An 18,489-nucleotide genomic window follows, 5' to 3' on the forward strand; every position below is an offset into this window, starting at 1 on the left:
AACCCCCCGCCCCAGCCCTGATCCCCCTCCTGCCCTCCGAACCCCTCGGTCCAACCAGCAGCCCCAACCCCTCATCTCCAGCCCCACCCCGGAGCCTGCACCCCCAGCCAGAGCCTGCACCTGTTTCTGCACCCCAACTCTATGCCCCAGCCCAGAGCCCCCTCCCACACCCTGAACTTCTCATTTCTGGCCCCACCCCAGAGCCCTCACCCTCTCTGATGCCCCAACCCCCCAGTTTCGTGAGCATTCATGGCCCGCCATACAATTTCCATACCCAGATGTGGCCCTCGGGCCAAAACGTTTGCCCACCCCTGCGTTAAGCCATCAGGTGGGTTGTCCCCCAGCAGCGCCCCGGGTGCTGGGCGCCCCCAGTCTGTGCAAATCACTTTTTCTGGCCTGGGTTTCCCAGCCTGTGCTGGTTCAGAGAGCCAGACGGACCCTCTAGTAATGTCGGAACCGTCTCTTCCCCAGCACAGAGCCGGGTGCTGGGCCCGAGCTGAGGGCCCATCCGGTCGTCTAAGCACAGTTCAGTGCAGACCAGTCCTGTCGCCTGAACCCCAGGGGTGTCCAAACAGCTAAGGGATGAGAACAGGCACAATGTAGAGACCATCCCTTTTATTCTGGGCGCTGTATCTCTGGAACCCGTGGGCCAAATGACCCCAAATTTGCCCCACTCGCCCCACCCCAGGACACCATGAGGCACAGCAGTTTTTGGGGCGATCTGAAATTGCGCATGGATATTGGAGCGCTTCAAAACATCCGCTCTTAATGCGGACGCTTGTCTCAACCTGAACTCGCGTTTGGCAAGGGCCACTCCAGAAGGAAGGGGTTCTTCATGGACACCGTGAGACCCTGTGGTTCCCGAAATCCTGGCCTGGCAAAGGGGCCACTCCGAGCAGGACCCCGTGGGCAGGGGGCGGTAGGTCACTGCTGATTCCACCCCTTATTTCGGCCACAGGTGCCCTGCAACCAGCACTTCTCCAACATAAAGAACGTGGCCTACGGGCCGGACTGTAATGCCTCGCTGCCTGCCGACTGGAAGCACCACGGGGTGCCGGCGCTGAAGCCACGCGAGCGGGGTAAGAGGGGAGCCGGGCGTGGCGCCTCAGCTGGGATATGCTGGGCAGGGCCGGGCTTTAGGAGCCGGTGTGGGGAGAAGAAGTGGGATCTAGGGGTCAGAACAGGGTAGGGGGATGAGTTCTACTCCCAGTGCTGGAAGGTGAGTAGGGTTAGGAGTTGGAGATGGGGGAGCGCAGGACTCCTGGGTTCTTTTCCCATCTCTAGGAAGGGAGTGATGCCTGGTAGTTAGAGAAGGAGATTGGGAAGCGGGGGGTGGGGCTCAGGACTCCTGGGTTCTGTTCTTGGCTCAGGAAGGGGAGTGATGCCTCGTAGTTAGGGAAGGGGGGGAGGACACCTCAGGACTCCTGGGTTCTATTGGCTCTGGGAGCGGAGCGAGCTCTCTGGATTAGAGCAGGAGAAGGGGAGCTGGGACTCCTGGATCCATTTCAGCTCAAACTGCCGGTCTTGGTCAGCATCCTACACATTTCATCCCCCAACAAGGGCAAAACTGCCCCCCGGCCCCCACCCCGAAGCTGGTGGGAAGAAAAGCAGCCGGGGCCCTGGGGAGGCCCTTCCCTGGATGCTGCGTGGGGAGACCCTTCCCTGGACGGGAGCTGCCTGTTTCTAGTCACCGTCCCCATTTCTCATCGACCTCCCCCCAGCTCTGCTGCGGGGACGACACAGACCCCGGCCTCGTGAAGGGACCCCTCCCTTGTGGCTAAAGGAGGCCCCACGGGCTGGGGAGCCAGAGGGAACCACAGGGTCTGTCTGTGTCCAGCAGTCTCAGGGTTTCCTTCCGTTTGCAGGGGGCGGCCCCATGGACCGCAGCTACAGCTACAGTAACAGCCTGGGGAAGTACTACAGCAACGGTGAGCACAGCGCCCCACTCTGGGGGGGGGGCTTCCAGGGGCCCCGGCACACGGGCGGGGGGTGATGGGTCCCGCGGTCGTCTCTCCCAGACGCTCTCGGCTCAGGCCGATGGGCTCGTTTTCCTGGGCTGGGGTCTGGGAGGAACGGGAGGGAGAGGAGTCGCACTTACTGCAGCACTGACCCCCATGTCGCAGTGCGGCACTAGGGGGCGCTGTGCTGCAGGGAGTGGGGCGGGGGGCTCAGGAGGGGGCGCTCTCCCCTCGCACTCAGGGCTGACCCCCCATGTTGCAATGCGGCACTAGGGGGCGCTGTGCTGCAGGGAGTGGGGCGGGGGGCTCAGGAGGGGGCGCTCTCCCCTCGCACTCAGGGCTGACCCCCATGTCGCAGTGCGGCACTAGGGGGCGCTGTGCTGCAGGGAGTGGGGCGGGGGGCTCAGGAGGGGGCGCTCTCCCCTCGCACTCAGGGCTGACCCCACGTCCAATGAGACTCTGGGGTGGGGGGCTCAGCAGGGCGCGAGGAAGCTGGTCTGGCTTTAGAGAAGCCCTGCGTATCCCCAGAGCAGCTCCAGGCTGGACAAGTTCCCTCCCGTCCCTGCACACGCTGCCCGTGGGCCTCTGCCCTGCCCTGGTGGAACGTCCCGGGGGCAAGAGGGGAGCACGGCGTGCAGGGCCCCATCCAGCCCTAGGTGTCTTTGCTGAGGCCGCCAACGAGGGGCCCAGTTAGCGCTGATTGCGGCCCATGTGCCTGGAGCTAGACAGACCCAGCAAACTCGTCTCCTCCCGGCTAAACCGGCGTCCCAGCCCCCCGGCTTCTCCCCATTCCTGTATTCACCCACGCTCCCTTTGCCCTCCTTCCGCCCACGCTCCAGACTACATCAAGGAGGAGGCCCTGCGCGCCAGCAACAGCTCGCTGAACAGCGAGAACCCCTACGCCACCATCAAGGACCTGCCCGAGCTCATGGCCAAGCCCTCGGAGGGCAGCTACATGGAGATGAAATCCCCCGCAAAGCGAGAAATGTCCTACACCGAGATCGGGCTCTTCGAGGAGCCAGCCGCCGGCTCCAGGGCAGAAGGTAGCGTTCGGCACCGCGACGGGCTGCGGGACCCCTCCAGTCCCGTTCACTTCGCAGCGATGCCAGAGCCTGAATGGCACTTGGGGGCGGGTGTGACATGCCACTTGGGGGCGCTTGTCCACTGCCGGGCTTTTGCATTTCAGAGGCTACCCCCACTGAGATCGGGGCCCACTGGTCCTGGGCGCTGCACACACCCCGACCAAAATCGGGGCTTCCTCGTGCAGGCACTGCACAGACACCGAATGAATTCAGGGCCCCCTCTGCACACACCCCGACTGAAATCATGGCACCCTCAGACCGGGTGCTGCATGCGCCCTGACGGAGTTCAGGGCTCCCTCGTGCCAGGCGCTGCACATACCCCGACTGAGATCGGGGCCACATTGTGCCGGATCAAGATCAGGGCCCCGTTGTGCCGGGCGCTGCACAGGCACACACAAAGTGAGGGGTGGTCCCTGCCCCAAAGAGCTCACAGTTGAAAATAGATGCAGCATGGGAGAAAGGAAGGGTCCTTATCCCCATTTTACAGACTGATCTCCCAAGTTCTTAACCACAAGCCCATCCTGAGACACTTTCAAAGGTGCCTTCGGTAATGCCCTTGTCTTTCCTCTTCTCCTCCCTCTAGAGAGTTGCCCCCCGGGGGCAGAAGGTGTGTCTCCAGCAGCCCCCAGCTGCCCCCCCAACCATTACGACTCCCCCAAAAACAGCCACATCCCCAGTCACTACGACATGCCACCTGTCCGGCACTACCCCCCATCCCCGCCACTCCGGAGGCAGGACCGGTGAGGAGCCATGGGGCGCTGTCTCTGTCCGTCCGTCCATCCTCCCCTTCCTGGCTCTGTCGGCACTTCCCAGGGGAAGGTGGAGGACTGGCTCCGAAGCCCAGCGGGAGGAGAGCCGTGGCGGGACCGTGGATGGCCATTTACCGGCACCCCCCTGGATTCACCCGGAGCCTCTTTGTCTTCGCTTGTACAATGCAACAGCCGCTAAGGACTATGGAAGGGGGGAGTTGGACCCCTTGCCCCAGCCGCTTGGGGTTGAATACAGCTCATCACCTTCCCCCAGGCGGGGGTTCAGAGTCTGAGACGTTCACCTCCAGATCCTGAGCCTCCCGCATGCACCAGGGATGTGGATCGTGGCGGGGTGGTGTGGCCTCAGCTTGCCCCATGTTTGCCCTCCCCCATCGGTGTTTGTCTTCAGGGTGGGGTCCCCAGTCAAGCCGTGGGCAGGTGTGTTCTGCCCCCAGGGCACGGCTTCGCACTGAGGGGAGGCCTGATCCGGAGGAGAAGCCTGACGTGAACGGGACACCTCGGGGCTGGGGCACAAAATGGCAGGTGTTCCTGTGAGCCCCCCGAAAGGGACTGATAACCCAGCAGGGCAGCTGCAGACGCTGGACCGCTGCGCCCTGCTGACACAGACTAAACACCCCAAGACTGGCCCCGCTGCAGCCCCGGGAGAGGCATGGCTGGGAAGTGAGACGCCACCGAATTCGGCTCCCAATCCGGATTCCAGCCTGTGGAGGGGGACTGGATCTGGGCTTTTCGCTCGGCCTTGATTTGCATCTAGACTCAGCTTCCGAACGCCTGCCTGATTTCATCCGGCCCCCAGCCCCTGGAGATGGGCCGTAGAGGACGTTTGCGCTGTTAGGGGAAGTTGGTAGCTCTGAACCCAAACTTCCCCCCCATTCAACCCCCACCGGCGGTCCCACCACTGTGAAGCTGCTGACGGTTCAGAGCCCCCCTTCCCATCCCAGCATACACCCCCACACACACACCTTGTGCAATATACCGGCCTAATGGGTGTGAGTGTGTCTCCCCCTAGAGGCCAGCCCCAGCAACTGTAACAGCCTGCTACTTAACTTACCTGCAGCAATGGGAGCGCCTCCTTGGCTCAGGTGAGAGAGGCCAGGGCTAGCGTCTCTCTGCACATGGTCTTAGATTATGACACCTCCAGGGGGAACAGACTAGCCCAGCAGGCTGAACTTGGCCTAAGGGACATAGCTGGGTTTCCTTCCCTTTCTGCTCCGGGGAGAGCTGGGATCTGTAGAGGTCGATACGGCTCCAATGTGCATGTAAATAAAGATGTTTGTGTTGTTTTTAACTATGCAGCTGTCTATTTTTTGGGTCAGCCTCCACCCAGCTGCTGGCATCACCCCACAGGCTTATGGTCAGGGTTTGGCTATGAGATTAAACAGGACCTGGGATGAGCAAAGACGCTGGCCTCCCAAATGTCACCCTTTGGCGCGGAGGGGATGCTCTTGCATGGGCTGGGGGGTTCCAGTAACAACTCGAGGCCCCAACCAAAAGTGGGGACCCGTTGCGCTAGGCGCTGTACGTACAGACTGAGAGACAGTCCCTGCCTCAAAGAGCTGACACTCCAAATAGTCAAAGAAAAGATTAACAGAGGGTCCTGTGGCACCTTTAAGACTAACAGAAGTATTGGAGCATAAGCTTTCATGGGTGAATGCCCACTTCATCAGATGCAAGACTGTTAAAAAGAAAAGATTGTTATCCCCATTGTTCAAATGGGGAAACTGAGGCACTGAGCGGCGAAGTGGCTTACCATGGGTCACACACGCCAGGAATAGCGCCCAGATCAGCTGAGTCCCCATACAGTGCCTTAACCACAAGCCCATCCTGGGAACATAGGGAAACCACCGTGCTCAGCGGGAGAGGTAGGACATACATTTTTCACTGTGGTGACATCACTGCCTCCAAACCCTGCATTAAGAACAAAACTGATCTTTAAAGTGGTAAAAGGGAGACAGTTTTGCCCAGCAGGTAGAGCACAGAACCAGGACTCCTGGGGTCGACTCGATCTGTGCCTTTGGCTGGCTCTCTTCAGGTCTCTGGGCCTCAGTTCCCCCATCTGTAAAATGGTGATGCTGATGGCGAGACATGAAGGGAATTGTCCCAGATCACCCCTGCAGTTGCAATCCATGCCATAAGCCTCTCTGGCTTTCTTACTAGCTGGGGGGGCAATTAAACCTGACTAGAAAATGGGATGAACTTTATCCTTTTCTCTTTCCATAGGAGGACAGAACACCTCTGCCATGTAGTGCCCCACCCTGCACCCTCCTCACACTGATTGCCGCACACACTGATACTTTCCACACACACAGGGAGCATTGCACACTGAATTTCCCACAAGCAGGAACTCTCTGGCGCCAGCAGAGCCAGGCAGTGGCTTGATAAGACGGGTGGGCATTAGAGCAAAGCCATCTTTAAACCCCGGCTGGCCTGTTCAGCGGTGCCTGGCCTGCAGGGGCTGGAGCCCAGTCTCAAAGGGGCGTGCTGTGCATGGGCACCCTGATTTCCACAGCGCCCCCCCCCCCAAATCACAATGTGTGTGTGGGGGGGGTCCTGTTTCCAGGGGGCTGGGCTAACCCGGGGTGGGCACACAGCACCGACTGCTGCCGGGCCGCGACCCCGGCCGGACGTCACATACACACACAGGGGTTTCCATGGTGATGCTCACCCCAGTTTTAAGGGTGACAGGACCCCCCCCCCATTCCCATGGGGACAGGGTGGTGTTCCCCGATGGGCACAGGGGCTGTCGGTGCCCATGGCCCCAGGTTTGGGGGGGGTCATGGGGACGCCTCCGCTCCATCAGTCACACAGGGGTTACCATGGTGACCTGGACCCCCCTCCCAATGTCATGGCAACGGTGCCCCCCCTTCATATGATGGGGGTTAGCGAGGATCCTGGAGGGCGGGGGGGGGGGGGTGTTGGCGGGGCTGCCCCGCCCCCTGCTCCCTCGGGCCCCGCCCCCTCAGACAGCCCCGCCCCACTCGCGCCCGCGCCCCGCCCACTCGCCGGCCCGGCCCGGCGTTGCCATGGGGACGCGCGCGGGGCCCGGCCTTGGAGGCCCCAAGCGGAGCCGCCGCTGCCCAGGCTCAGGTGGGGCGATGCGGACCCCGCCCCCCCCCCTCCGCCCGCAGTGCAGCCCCCGCCCCCCCCTCCGCCCGCAGTGCAGCCCCCGGCCCCCCCCCCCCCCGCGGCCAGGGACCCCCCCCCCCTCCAGACAGGGACCCTCCCCATACACCCCCACCAGCCCCCCCCCCCCCCCGCGGCCAGGGACCCCCCCCGCCCAGGCTCCCGCCCCCCCCCCATGCACACCGCAGCCAGGCCCCCGCCCCCTCCCCACACAGCGCAGCCAGGGACGATCCCCCCCCCCCGCATCCAGGGAGCCCCCCCCCCGCCAGGCCCCCGATTCCCCCCACCACATCCAGGGACCCCTGCCAGGCGCCCGGTACCCCCCTACACACCGAATCCAGGGACACGTCCCTCAGGCCAGGGGACCCCCCCCCTACACACCACAGCCAGGGACACGTCCCTCAGGCCAGGGGACCCCCCCCCTACACACCACCGCCAGGGACCCCCCAAACAGGAACCCACTACTTCTCCCCTAACCAGAAACTCCCACCCAACACCCTCCCCAGCCAGGGAGCCCCCCCCTTCCCTAACCAGAGACCCCCCCCACCCCTCCAACCCGCCTCCCGTAGCCCAGGGCTCATCCAGCACCTGCAGCAGCATCTCTGTATGCCGGTGCCCAGGCCGTGCCCCCGCCAGACGTGCCCCGCATCCTCCCTTTGCCCACCCGACCCCTCCGGGCCCCAGCCCTTCCCAGTGCAGTGACCACAGGCGGGTGCAGGCAGAACCCCCTGGACGTGGGATGAGGTTGCTCGCCCCGGGAGCAAAGGAATCAAGGACCAAAAATATAAACGGGGGGGGGGGGAGGAGAAACAAAAGCCCATGGGGGCGAAAGGGCAGCGCTCTTGGCGCTGAACGTGTGTTACCAGCCGAGCCCGTCTTGTTTCCCTCCAGTGCCCTGAAGAGCAGAACTATGGGGAAGAAAGGGGACCGGGGGGCTAAGGAGAAAGTGGCTGGCGTGATCCTTGAGGAGGAAGGAAAGAACGCGGCGAAAAGGACTGACCAACATGGCGAAGGTGATGACCCCCGATCGCTCTGTGCCCTGGCAAGCACGCCACCCAGGAGGTTCAGTTAACTGGCTGAGTCGGGCAGTGGGTCCTGCTCATATAATGCCAGGGGCCAGGAAATCTGGCCCTTAGTCTGGTGACGACCTGGGAGCTGGGCTCTTTTGGAAAAGCTGGCCCTTGCTGACTTTGGCCATGACCCCATAAAGACCTAGGCCGGGGTGGCCAACCTGAGCCTGAGACGGAGCCAGAATTTACCAATGTACATTGCCAAAGAGCCACAGTAATACGTCAGCAGCCCCTCTCAGCTCCCTCCACCGCTCCCAGTGCCTCCCGCCCACCGGCAGTCCCTCCAATCAGCACCTCCCGCTCAGCTGTTTTTTGGGGAGAGCGAGGGCATGGCAGGCTCAGGGGAGGGGTGGAGTGGGGGCAGAGCCAGGGGTTGGGCAGTGAGCACCCACCAGCACATTGGAAAGTTGGCGCCTGTAGCTCCAGCCCCGGAGTCGGTGGCTATACAAGGTGCTGCATATTAACTTCTGAAGAGCTACACGCGGCTCCGGAGCCACAGGTTGGCCACCCCTGGCCTAGGCGATGCTCAAACTGTAGGCATGTGGGTCCTCCCCTTGAAGCTAACTGAATTCCCCTTGCAATGTTAGTCACTTGGCCTGAACTGTTGTGGTGTTGCTGTGTGTTGTTAAAACACGGCCACGCTCCACCCTAGAGGTGGCGGCACGTCCGCGCTGGGTGAAGAGTCTGTGGCCGGAGTAAGATGCTGTTAGCGCAGAAGGTGCTCTAGGGATGGCTGTGGTTTGGGTGGAGTGACTGCTGCCCCGCTCTTTCCCCAGAGGAATATCCGTGCACAGGCATCCTGGAGCAGGATTTCAATGAACTGTGCTCCCGCGCCGGACTCACCAAAATCCCCAAGGTCACAGTTAGGCTGCAGTCTACCTCGAACCTCTTCCCGCCAGGTGAGTGGAGCGGCTTAGTGAGGCAAAGGGGGGGAGTATTGTGAATTCATCTCTGTCTTTGCTGAGCGCCAGCTGGAATTCGCTGCAGCTAGGGCTTGTCACAGTCCTGGTCGCGCGCCCTCTGCTGGACACTCACCAAGCTGCTGTGTTGGGGGGTGGTCCCCCACTGGGCCCATGTGTCTCGAAGTTTCCCTGGCTCTGGGTAAGCGCGCCTCTGTCCCTTTCTTTGGCCTCTCTGGCACATTTCCTGGGCACAAACTGTCAGTTACCCCTTTACAGAAGCAGGACCCAAGGGTCCAGCTGCCACCGGCTCCCAGAGGGCAACTTGGGGGCTAATAAATGTCACACCCTAAAGCCAAGGAGAGGCCATCAACAGCCTGGTACAAACTGGGATGGGAATCAGGCAGCCCCACCTGCTTATCCTCATGGCCTCGTGCCCTGCATGGTGGTGAGCCCTCTGCTCCTTGCAGGGAAGGGGATGGGGACTGAGAGGGGTCCAGTTCTCTCTCCAGCAGGCTGACGGGGCTGGAGATGAGCTAGGAGAGAAGAGGCGGCACTCAGGTGGGCGGTGGAAGGGGTTCTTGTACCAGCAAGGGGCCCCATCCCACATCGCTTTGTGGCTCCCTTTACCCAGCCCTGAAGTCTTTACAAGATTTGAAGGCAGCAGATCTCCCCCCTCCCCATGAATACCGCTGGGTAAGGGATCCCTAGCTGGCTTAGTGCAGGCAGGCCAGCTCTGTGCCAGCCCCCCTCATGTCAGTTTAGCTAACAGCCAGAGCACGGTATGTTCAAGGCACCCTCTGGGCCTGGCTTATGGCAAGGACACGCTGTGCTCTGGTTATTCTGACAGGCATTTGCCCCTTAGCAACCAGAGTCAGATGAGCAGCCACCCTGCTAAGCTCCTTCCTGCGCTTGGTGCATCTTCACCGGCCTGCAGCCTAGGCCCCGTGCCCTCCCCGCTTGCAAGCAGCCTTGGACAACCAAGGGTGTTGCCCAGGAGCCTTGCCTAGCTGGTTCTGCAAGGCGGCAAGAGTACTTGCTGAGCACAGCGCTCGAGACTGGCAGGATTCAGTGGTTTCTTAACGGCCCAGCTCCCAGAGTTCTCTGCTTTCTGGAGAAGCTCCGCTTTCACTGAAAGAACAAGGCCCTTCCCAGCCCTCGGTGTTGCAGAGAAAAGCTGGGAAACGTAACTTCTAGAAGTTCAGATGCCAGAAGGCAAAGAAATGAGTCCCAGCTTATCAGAGGCTCGCGCACTTCATTGTTCCTGCAGGCCGAGCTCTATGTGTTCTCCAGCTTGCAAGGGGAGTCCAGGTTTGGGTTGGGGGGGACCTGGCTAGAGTTGGGGTGAGTGGCCTGGCTGAGGGAGCTGGCCCAGTTGGGGTCAGGGCCCTGGGGAAATCACAGCTAAACCAGCTTTCACCTAGGGGATGCTGGCCATTTCTGCTGGTGGGGGATGCATCTGGGATGTGAGCTGCAGAGGACTGTTGTAGGGAGATTGTGTGTGTTGGTTTCAGTCCCACCCACTTCAGGGGCAGGAGGTTGGGAGGGTAGTGTAGCCCCAGGTGGGTTTAACATGTCTCCCAGCATCCGCAGCCCTAGTGAAGGCAGAGTGTAGTGAGGAGAGGCCCATGCAGCTATAAGGGGATGGTCTCTCCCTGGTGGGGCAGCGTGGAGTGATTGACACGGGGCAGCGGCCTGCACGTCCCTTCGCCTGGCACTGCAGAAGTCTCCCTCGGGCTTGGTGTCCCTGCCCCCGAGTGACGGCTTGCCCTCTGCCTGGCAGAGGAAAGCAACACGCTGACCGAGAAGGAGGTCCCAGCCAGCCTCACCCAGATCCAGAACAAGTACGCCTACTTCCGGCCCTGCATTCAGACCGAGCTGGAGCACGACGACCCCAAGAGCGTCCGTGAGATCTTCCTGCGAGGTGAGGGGCTCAGCTCTGTAAAACAGGAAGGGGGAGCGGGGGGAGCCTGATTCAAACCGGGCGCTGGCAGTAATTCAGGGGCACTGCCCGCGCCTCCGCTCTCGGCAAAGGCTTTCTGAAAGTCCAAGTAAACTATCCACTGGATCACCCTTGTCCTCATGCTCATTGACCCTCTCAAAGTCTTCCAATAGACTGGTGAGGCTTGATTACCCTTCACAAGAGCAGTCTTCGTCTCTGTGTTTGTTAATTCTGTTACCATAGTTGTAACCAATTTGCCTCGTACTGAAGCCTGTAATTGCTACGATCGCCTCCAGAGCCTTTTATAAAAAACCGTAGGCCATACAAGAACCCAGACCGCTAGCCATGCCGTTACGAACTGGCCGGGGAGCCAACGGCAGTTGAGAGCAGGGGTGAGGGATCACATTCTGGCTGGTTTTCTCTTCTGTATAACCAGCTCCATCTGTTTTCTCTCTGGCAGGTTGGAAAATTGAAGAGAAAATGCTGGGTGTTTTCAGCAAGTGTCTACCCACCCTTGCCAACCTGCAGGCTGTTCAGTGAGTGAGGGGCTGGGCAGTGCCAGGAGCTGTTTGGCTGAAAGGGCCCAGAGACGGGCAAGGAAAATACAGCGGGATTTCAGTTCTCTAAACCCTCAGTATCCAAACCTCCCTCTAAGGTGTTTTGCTGCCTCCCAGTGCATTAGCTCTTGCCTCTCGGAGAGCCTGACCTTGGTGTCCTCCAAGTTGGGTGGATAATTGGGACGCTGGAACGAGATCAATCTGGGGACCTGCTAGCTCTTTAAGACCAATAGTTAGTTTGGGGGCTCCAGAACGCTGGGTGCTGGGAAACACCTGCATTAGCTTTTGAAGAGCAGATATTGGTGAAGGGGTTTGCGCATGGGCCTGGGAGCCAGGGGGCCTGGCTTTGAGGCCTGGCTCTGCCCTTGACTCACTTTGTGACCTTGGGCAACTCCTTTCCCCTCCCTCTGCCTCAGTTTCCCCATCTGGGGATGAGAATGCTTTGCGATCTCTCTTATTGAGTTAATGCTGTTGCTAAGGCTACCCTGTCTCTCTTCTTTCAGCCTCTGGAAGGTCGGCCTGACGGATCTCTCGCTCTTCTCTCTGATCGCTATCCTACCAAACTGCCCCACCCTCAAGTAAGCGACAGCTAAGCTGCAGGGATGGGGGCACTCAGACAGTGCTGGAGGCAGCTGCTTCCATCTCAGAAAGGGGGCCCCATTCAATGTAACCATCCTTGAAGGAGCCAGTGAGATGGGACCTGAAGGCGGTGCTTTGTCAAGTCCATTGACAATCCCATGGTACTCTGTGCCAGAGCAGAACCGCCAACTCCACTGTCCTGCCCAAAGCCCTAGCGCGGTGCCTGCTGCCTACCTCAAATTCCCGCCACCTTTTCAGTGGGGTACAGTATTCTTCACTTTCCCTTCCAGGCTGTTGTGTAGTGTTTCTTTGTCGCTGTGAAGCAGCTGCCGTGTTCCACTCCAGAGGTGGCTGCATGTCTGCAGGCCAAGTGACTTCTCTAGCACCTTGGTTAGTTTCTGCTTTTCCCTGCAGGACACTAACACTGGAGGGGAACCCGTTAGCCGAGGGGTCCTTCTACAGGCTCATTGGAGAGGAGAGCACGTGAGTTCCTTCCGAATTGGAGACCCAGGGGTCCCGGGGAGTGCGTGCTAGTTAATCTGCTTGGGGCAGATACCGTGTTGGGGGAGGGAAGGGGAATTCCAGACCACTGCATCTGCTCTGGGGGCGATGGGCGGGATCCTGGGGGATACTCCTAGGAGGGAGGTCCCAGTGGGGAGGAGGGCTGAGGATCACTGGGCGGGATGGGACTCTCATAAACAAAGTCCTCGACCCGTCGGCAAGGTGCCCGCACAGAGTCCAGCGCATAGTGTGCGGATTCCTTCCCTCCTACCCTTCCACGCCCCTGGCAGAGCGTGGCTGGGATCGCTCCCGCCTGCTTCAAGGCTCAGTCCTGGAGCCCCCTCCCCACTCCCAGGGCGTCTCTTTCCCTTCCCAGAGAGCAGGACAGTCCAGCCAGACCTGATCGGAAACTCTCACCAACGCCCCTGCAGGCTGGCTCACGTGTCGCTGAGAAACAATAACATCGGTGACGCTGACGCCAAGCTGATCGGCCAAGCCCTCTCCACGCTGAAGTCCTCCAACAAGAGCTTGGTCTCGCTGACTCTCAGCTTCAATCACATCTCGGACCTGGGCGCAGGCTACATCGCGGAGGTGAGGGGTGAGAGCGCGCGACTGGCTGCATTGGGGCATGAGCATCCGTAGAGGGACCACTGTTCTCTGAAGTGAGGGACCGTGGCCTTGGATAAGGCACTGCCCTGGAGGCCTGGCTTCAAATCCTAGCCTGGCCACTAAGTTATTTTTTAAGTCCAACTCTCTCATGTAGACGGGAACAGACAGCTGGGGGAGCCTTAATAGCGGGGGCTGTGAAGGGAAACCGAAGAGATGGAACTGTACAGACTGGGGCTTTGCGTGTTCTCCTGCCAATCCAGTTTAGCTGGATCCAGTACTCAAAGTCCACCCGCTACGTAGCCCTGGGCGTTCCCAGCCCCAGCTCAGGCCGAGCCCAGGTGGTGAGCTCCCAGCAGGATGGGTTGGGCCGTGGAAAGACTGAACTCCCCTTGGGCACAGGAACTGGGCCAGCGGCAGGAGGAGCTGGCGATGGGAAGCCAGCCCGGCCGGATGGAGGGTCCAGCGCTGTCACTGCTCACGGATGACTGTTCTTTTCCTTTCCTTGCCTGTCTGCGTCCTGCCGCCGTCCCCCGGGGCCCGTCCAGGGCTTGCGGTTGAATCGCTCTCTGCTGTGCCTGTCTCTGGCACACAATCAGATCGGAGACCAGGGAGCGCTCAAGCTCGCAGAGGTGCGTCCAGGGAGAGGCCTTTGCTCTTCAGCCCAGGGGATGGATTTACCCTTGAAAAAACGTCTTCGCCCGGCCCAGTGTCCTCCCTTTGCAGCTATTAGCCAGGCTGGGCAGGGATGGTGTCCCTAGCCTCTGTTTGCCAGAAGCTGGGAATGGGCGACAGGGGATGGATCACTTGATGATTCCCTGTTCTGTTCATTCCCTCTGGGGCACCTGGCACTGGCCACTGTCAGAAGACAGGACACGGGCTAGATGGACCTTTGGGCTGACCCAGTCTGGCCGTTCTGATGAGGAACATCTAGTGGGCTTGGAGGGCTCTATGGAGGACTCCGAGTTGTGGATCTGGAGGTCTCTCACCAAAGGGGCAGGGGTGGTGGCTCTTTAACTAAAAAGTTTTTCTCCCAGCCATTAAAAGGCATTAGAGTTGAATGCACATTAACAGAGAGAGCTTGAATCAGTCTGAATCAAAATCCCATCCTCTCCCCGCTAACCAGGATCCCTGGCACAGCGCCGCCCGTCTCCTGAACTCCCAGCTCTCCATAGAGTCAGCGAGGGAGAGAAACCAGCTGAATTTCTACCGTGTAAAATGTCTTCATCCGTCACAAAAGAGCAGCAGCACAGCTCTTCTCCCCAGCTCTCCTCTAGCGCAGGGCAGGCCTGACCTGCACCAGGTCTTGATCCTGCAGCGGAGAGTTCCAGAGCTAATCCTTGCTGCCCAGCCCCTTCCCCCCGCTGTGAATGACCGAAACGCTCCACGGGACGCACTAGCACATCCCTTTGAGGGAGCAGGACCTGAGCTTGGAAATTCGGGACCCGATCCCGAGGGACGGAGCATGCTTATCGGGCACCCAGCACTTCTCTGGCTCAGGCCTTTGTAACGTCTAACCTCGGGCGTGGTCAGAGAGGTGCCGAGGCCCCGGGCTGCCCCCTCTGTGGGGTGGAGGAGGGGGAATTAAGCTATTGTGACCAAGAGAGACTGAGCAGCACTGACTCCGCCATTGCTTTGGGTTAGGTTCTGGGACCTTTCGCTTTAACTCACACCGAAGTCGTGGAGAGGAGGCGACTTTTACTGGAGAAGGAATCCCAGGAGCGGTCCCGGTCGGTAAGGCTACTGCCAGGACATGCACCCCCACAGATCAATTCACTTTGGGGGGTGGGGTGTTAGCGACTGACCTCTTTCCCGCAGCGGCAGGCCAAACGTTGCTAGAAACTCAGAGCTCCATGGAACCAGGTCGCTGAGGGTAACAGGATTCACGCTGGTGTGTGCTGTATTCCCCTCTACTTTCTGAGCCACCTGAAGGATAACCACCTACTACTGCTGCCACCTAGTGGCATCACTCCTTTAGCTCACGTTGTTGAGGATCTGAGAGTCCCTGTTTCTAAGCCAGTTCACACCCCATGCTAGGAGGTGCTACAGTTAGCGCTGCCTAGGGTCCTAAAGGTAGCAAATGTAGAGTAGCCCGTGGGGTCCGAATCTCTGTTAAAATCCCTCTGGGTCTGGGTTCCAGCCTCTGAGACATGCAGATGCCAAAAGCAGCGAGCGACCCTCCAGCCTCGTCAGCAACACCACCATCGACAAGCTGCAGGCGTCCAAGCAGAGCAGGAGTGCGTCCAAGAAAAAGGTGAGGGGTGCGGGCTGAACCGAGCAGGACGGCTTCCACGCAGCCCTTCCCAGGAATGCTGAGATCCAGGCGTGTCCAACCGGCCAGGGAGCCAGGGGTTAACCCCACAGCGAGCGGCTCCCAAAGATCCGCTTCTTCGGAAGGATCGGGGGATCGCAGCGGCCAGGACCTGCGCGTGGCGATGCTAAGGAAAAGGAGGGGGCTTTGGAGCCGGGGAGTGGCTCTCAGGACTCCTGGGTTCTCATTTCATTTCTGAAGGGGGCGTGTGAGCTCGTGGCTAGAGCAGAGACTTGGGGGTCAGGACTCCTGGGTTCTTTTCCCAGCTCTGCCATTGGGTTCATTTGGTGACCTTGGCTTTCCTGTGCCTCCATCCTTCAAACAGGGTTCATGCGGGGGTGGGGGCGTGCAAGGCTGGTGGTTTACACGCTTGGGCCAGCGAGGGGCCGAAAGCGAAGTGGGGTCAAACCTGGAGGGGACTTGGCAAACAGCGACAGATGTTAAAGAACCGTCGAACCTGCCTGTCAGCGCCCCTTTCAGGCCTGTGCTACTCCTTACAGGAGCCGTTGAGGAAAGAGGAAAAAGGTCAGGCCAGCGCTGCAGGTGGCGGGGGGGTCGGCGGCGGCCCAGGCTTTGTGCCCGCGAAGAAGGAGGATACTAAACAAGCCAAGAAAAGTGAGTCGAAATTCTAACCCTCCCCCCCTTATTCTAGCCCCCTGTCCCATGGGCAAGAGGCCCCCAGAGAGCGGGCTACGGAACTAGATGTGAACTGTGCCAGAGCGGGAGGTGGCCGGAGGCGATGCCCCTCTCTGAGCCGGGCGCCTGGCCCATGGGAGGGGCCCCCGTGGCTCAGCGTGCAGCTCTGCGTGGAAGAGGCTCTGTCAGGTTTGAGAGTGTTTCACCCAGCTCTGGGCGTGTCCCTCTCTTTAGTGGTTTCCACCCCGGAGCAAAAAGTTGTTCGAGGCAAAGGAGCCAAATCGGGCGCCAAGGAGAAGCGCAGCCTGCCGCTGGAGTTGGAGGTGAGGGAGCCCTGGCGAGCCCCGGGGTACAGGGACTGCTCTACAGTGTTCCCCGTGCCCCGCTCGCAGGGCACTGGGTTACTGGGGCAGTAGCCAGGCTCTGGGCTCAGCTCCAGAGTTGAGTTCCTGATCACTTATGGGGCTGGATCTCAGTCCCTTGGTGGCCTGAGACCTCGGGCCGGGTCACTGACCTCCCCCACCCCCCGGCCGGAGCTGCTGTGGTGGCTCTTGGTTCAGTTCCGGCAGCTCGTTCCATTCTACCCCTGCCGTGGGGGGGATACAGTGGGCTTCACTCCCAGCTGCCCCGGTGGCGGACTTACTCTGGGATAAAAAGCTGGGGAACCATTGGCTCTGCATGAAAGCTGGGGATTTTCAAAGGGGCTTGGAGGAGTAAGAAACCCGCTGCCCAGGGAAAAATCAATGGGATCCTTGCTCCCAAGGCCCTTAGGCGCCTAAGAAGATTCCAGCCAAACTGTCCCATCTCCTGCCTCACGTCAGAACCAGCAGTGGGCTGGTCCCCGTCCCACGCCATCTCCTGGGCAGTGCCAAAGCAGCGGGGCCGCCTGCCGAGCTGCTCTGGGACCTGCTTGAAGGTGAAACGTTCTCTGTGCCCAGGTGATGGAGCCCACCGAGATCGTGAACCCACTGCTGGAACAGGCCGAGCACCGTGATGGGAAGGTCTTCCTGCCAGGCAACCGCGTGCTCATCAACTTAAACCTCACCTGTACGTCGGCGCGGGGCCCGGGGCTGGCTGGAAACCCGCCATCTCGCCTGGCAGGGCAAGTGCCCCCCCCCCGAGTGGCGCTGGCTCCCCTGGGCCGTCCAGCCCTTGGCCAACGAGCCGGGCTGGGAGCTGTGGCAATGGGCCGGAGATGCAGCAGCCACTGCCAGGCTTGTGTGTGTCCTTTTGAGAGGGGCCTGCAGGCCCTAGTGCTGGGCCCGGCCGTACCCACAGAGCTCCTTCAGTACCACCCACCCTTCTCCACTCCCTCCATGCGGCCCAGCCTGGTCACTCACCTCAGTGCCAGGTGGCTCGTGGGCTCCCTCGGGTGGCCCGATCCCCAGCAGAGGCAGGAGACGCTCATGCTTCTAGAGCCCGATGCCGATCCTCTGCCCCACAGCAGCTGTGCCAGTGTCAGTGGGCACAGGCCCTGCTTGAGGTCCCAGGCAAACCCCTCCCTGGGCCCCAGAGGCGATGGGGTTTAAACTAGCCACTGATCCGCATCTTCCTTCCCCAAGGGAACCAGATCACCGAGCAGGGCCTGAAAGCGTTCCTGGCAGCCATGGAGAGCCAGCAGCAGGCCAGCAAGGCCACGGCTGGGGTCAAGTGGCAGATGGGCCTGCTGCGGCTGTCTCTGGGGGTGAGTACCACGCTCCTGCATGTGGGGAGTGGGGAGCTGTGTCCAGCCCCAGGGCCCTTGTTCATTCACGACCGTGCCCCCGTGTGGGCTGGGTCTTCAGGTAGAGCATCCCCCCCGAGTGGGAGCAGAAGCGAGTTCCCCCTTTGCTCACTCCCCTTTCCACCCTTGCAGAAAAACCGCTTCCCCGCTGAGAGCAAGACCTTTGCCAGGCTCCAGGAGCTGATGCTGCCACGCGACCCCACCTACAGGCAGCTGCCCAAGGCGCCGGACGAGGAGCTGGCTGCGCCCAGCTAGAGGGGCGAAAGCGTCCGCTCACTCGAGAATCCCGCGGCCCTGGAGAGCGCTGGGGCAGCCCCTTGGGTGGGATTTCTGATCCCCTCCGCCTCTGGCCCCGCCCAGCCTGTAACCGTTCCCGCCTACCATTAAACAGCTTTGACAGCCTGCTCGGGGTGGGGGGCTGGAGCCCTCTGCACCCACTGGAATTCAGGCTCTTTTTCTATAGCCAGGGCTCCAGCAATGGGGAGGAAGCGCCTACCTGGGCCTCCAGGGTCAGAGGCAGTGACCCCATAACTGCATGGTCCCAAGAGCGCTGAGCCCCCTGCCCGTGAGGCCACTCGCTAACCTCTCCTCTCCCGCGGTCCCAGGCCGAGGCCCTGCAGGCTGGGGGGAGGGATGAGGGCATGGTGCAGTGCCCACATCAGGGGAGCCGGTGCTGAGAGCAGAAGGGCCTGGGACAGGCGCCCCCTCAATGTAGACGCTGTCCAGTCGACC

General features: G+C 60.8%; 2 protein-coding genes across 7 annotated transcripts in view; both read left to right on the forward strand.

Annotated features, from left to right (window-relative positions):
• The window catches only part of PEAR1 (platelet endothelial aggregation receptor 1), a 60,942-nt gene extending 55,844 nt beyond the window's left edge, over nucleotides 1–5,098 (forward strand). For 2 of the 3 annotated variants that reach the window (XM_024099874.3, XM_065573572.1), the window contains 4 exons: nucleotides 959–1,079; nucleotides 1,866–1,928; nucleotides 2,798–3,001; nucleotides 3,624–5,098. In XM_024099874.3, the coding sequence (XP_023955642.2) occupies nucleotides 959–1,079; nucleotides 1,866–1,928; nucleotides 2,798–3,001; nucleotides 3,624–3,784 (549 nt within the window). In that variant the 3' untranslated portion in view covers nucleotides 3,785–5,098. The remainder of the gene's footprint in view (nucleotides 1–958; nucleotides 1,080–1,865; nucleotides 1,929–2,797; nucleotides 3,002–3,623) is intronic. The other variant, XM_065573571.1, reaches the window with a different exon arrangement.
• Nucleotides 5,099–6,791: 1,693 nt separating this feature from the next.
• Nucleotides 6,792–18,194, forward strand: LRRC71 (leucine rich repeat containing 71). 4 transcript variants are annotated; one of them, XM_065574200.1, is made up of 16 exons: nucleotides 6,792–6,897; nucleotides 7,825–7,946; nucleotides 8,780–8,902; nucleotides 10,686–10,826; nucleotides 11,305–11,380; nucleotides 11,905–11,979; nucleotides 12,395–12,463; nucleotides 12,865–13,072; nucleotides 13,636–13,719; nucleotides 14,732–14,821; nucleotides 15,228–15,341; nucleotides 15,899–16,013; nucleotides 16,269–16,357; nucleotides 16,973–17,081; nucleotides 17,597–17,718; nucleotides 17,890–18,194. In XM_065574200.1, exons 2-16 carry the CDS (start codon nucleotides 7,844–7,846, stop codon nucleotides 18,010–18,012), a joined length of 1,641 nt encoding a protein of 546 aa, XP_065430272.1. In that variant the 5' UTR covers nucleotides 6,792–6,897; nucleotides 7,825–7,843; the 3' UTR covers nucleotides 18,013–18,194. The 4 variants fall into 4 exon arrangements, with proteins under 4 accessions (XP_065430272.1, XP_065430273.1, XP_065430274.1 ...); XM_065574201.1 differs by having other exon boundaries at nucleotides 12,913–13,072; XM_065574202.1 differs by lacking the exon at nucleotides 13,636–13,719.
• The last annotated feature ends 295 nt before the right edge of the window (nucleotides 18,195–18,489 follow it).

This window comes from Chrysemys picta, chromosome 20 (assembly GCF_011386835.1).
Source record: "Chrysemys picta bellii isolate R12L10 chromosome 20, ASM1138683v2, whole genome shotgun sequence".
NCBI classification, from domain to species: Eukaryota; Metazoa; Chordata; order Testudines; family Emydidae; genus Chrysemys; species Chrysemys picta.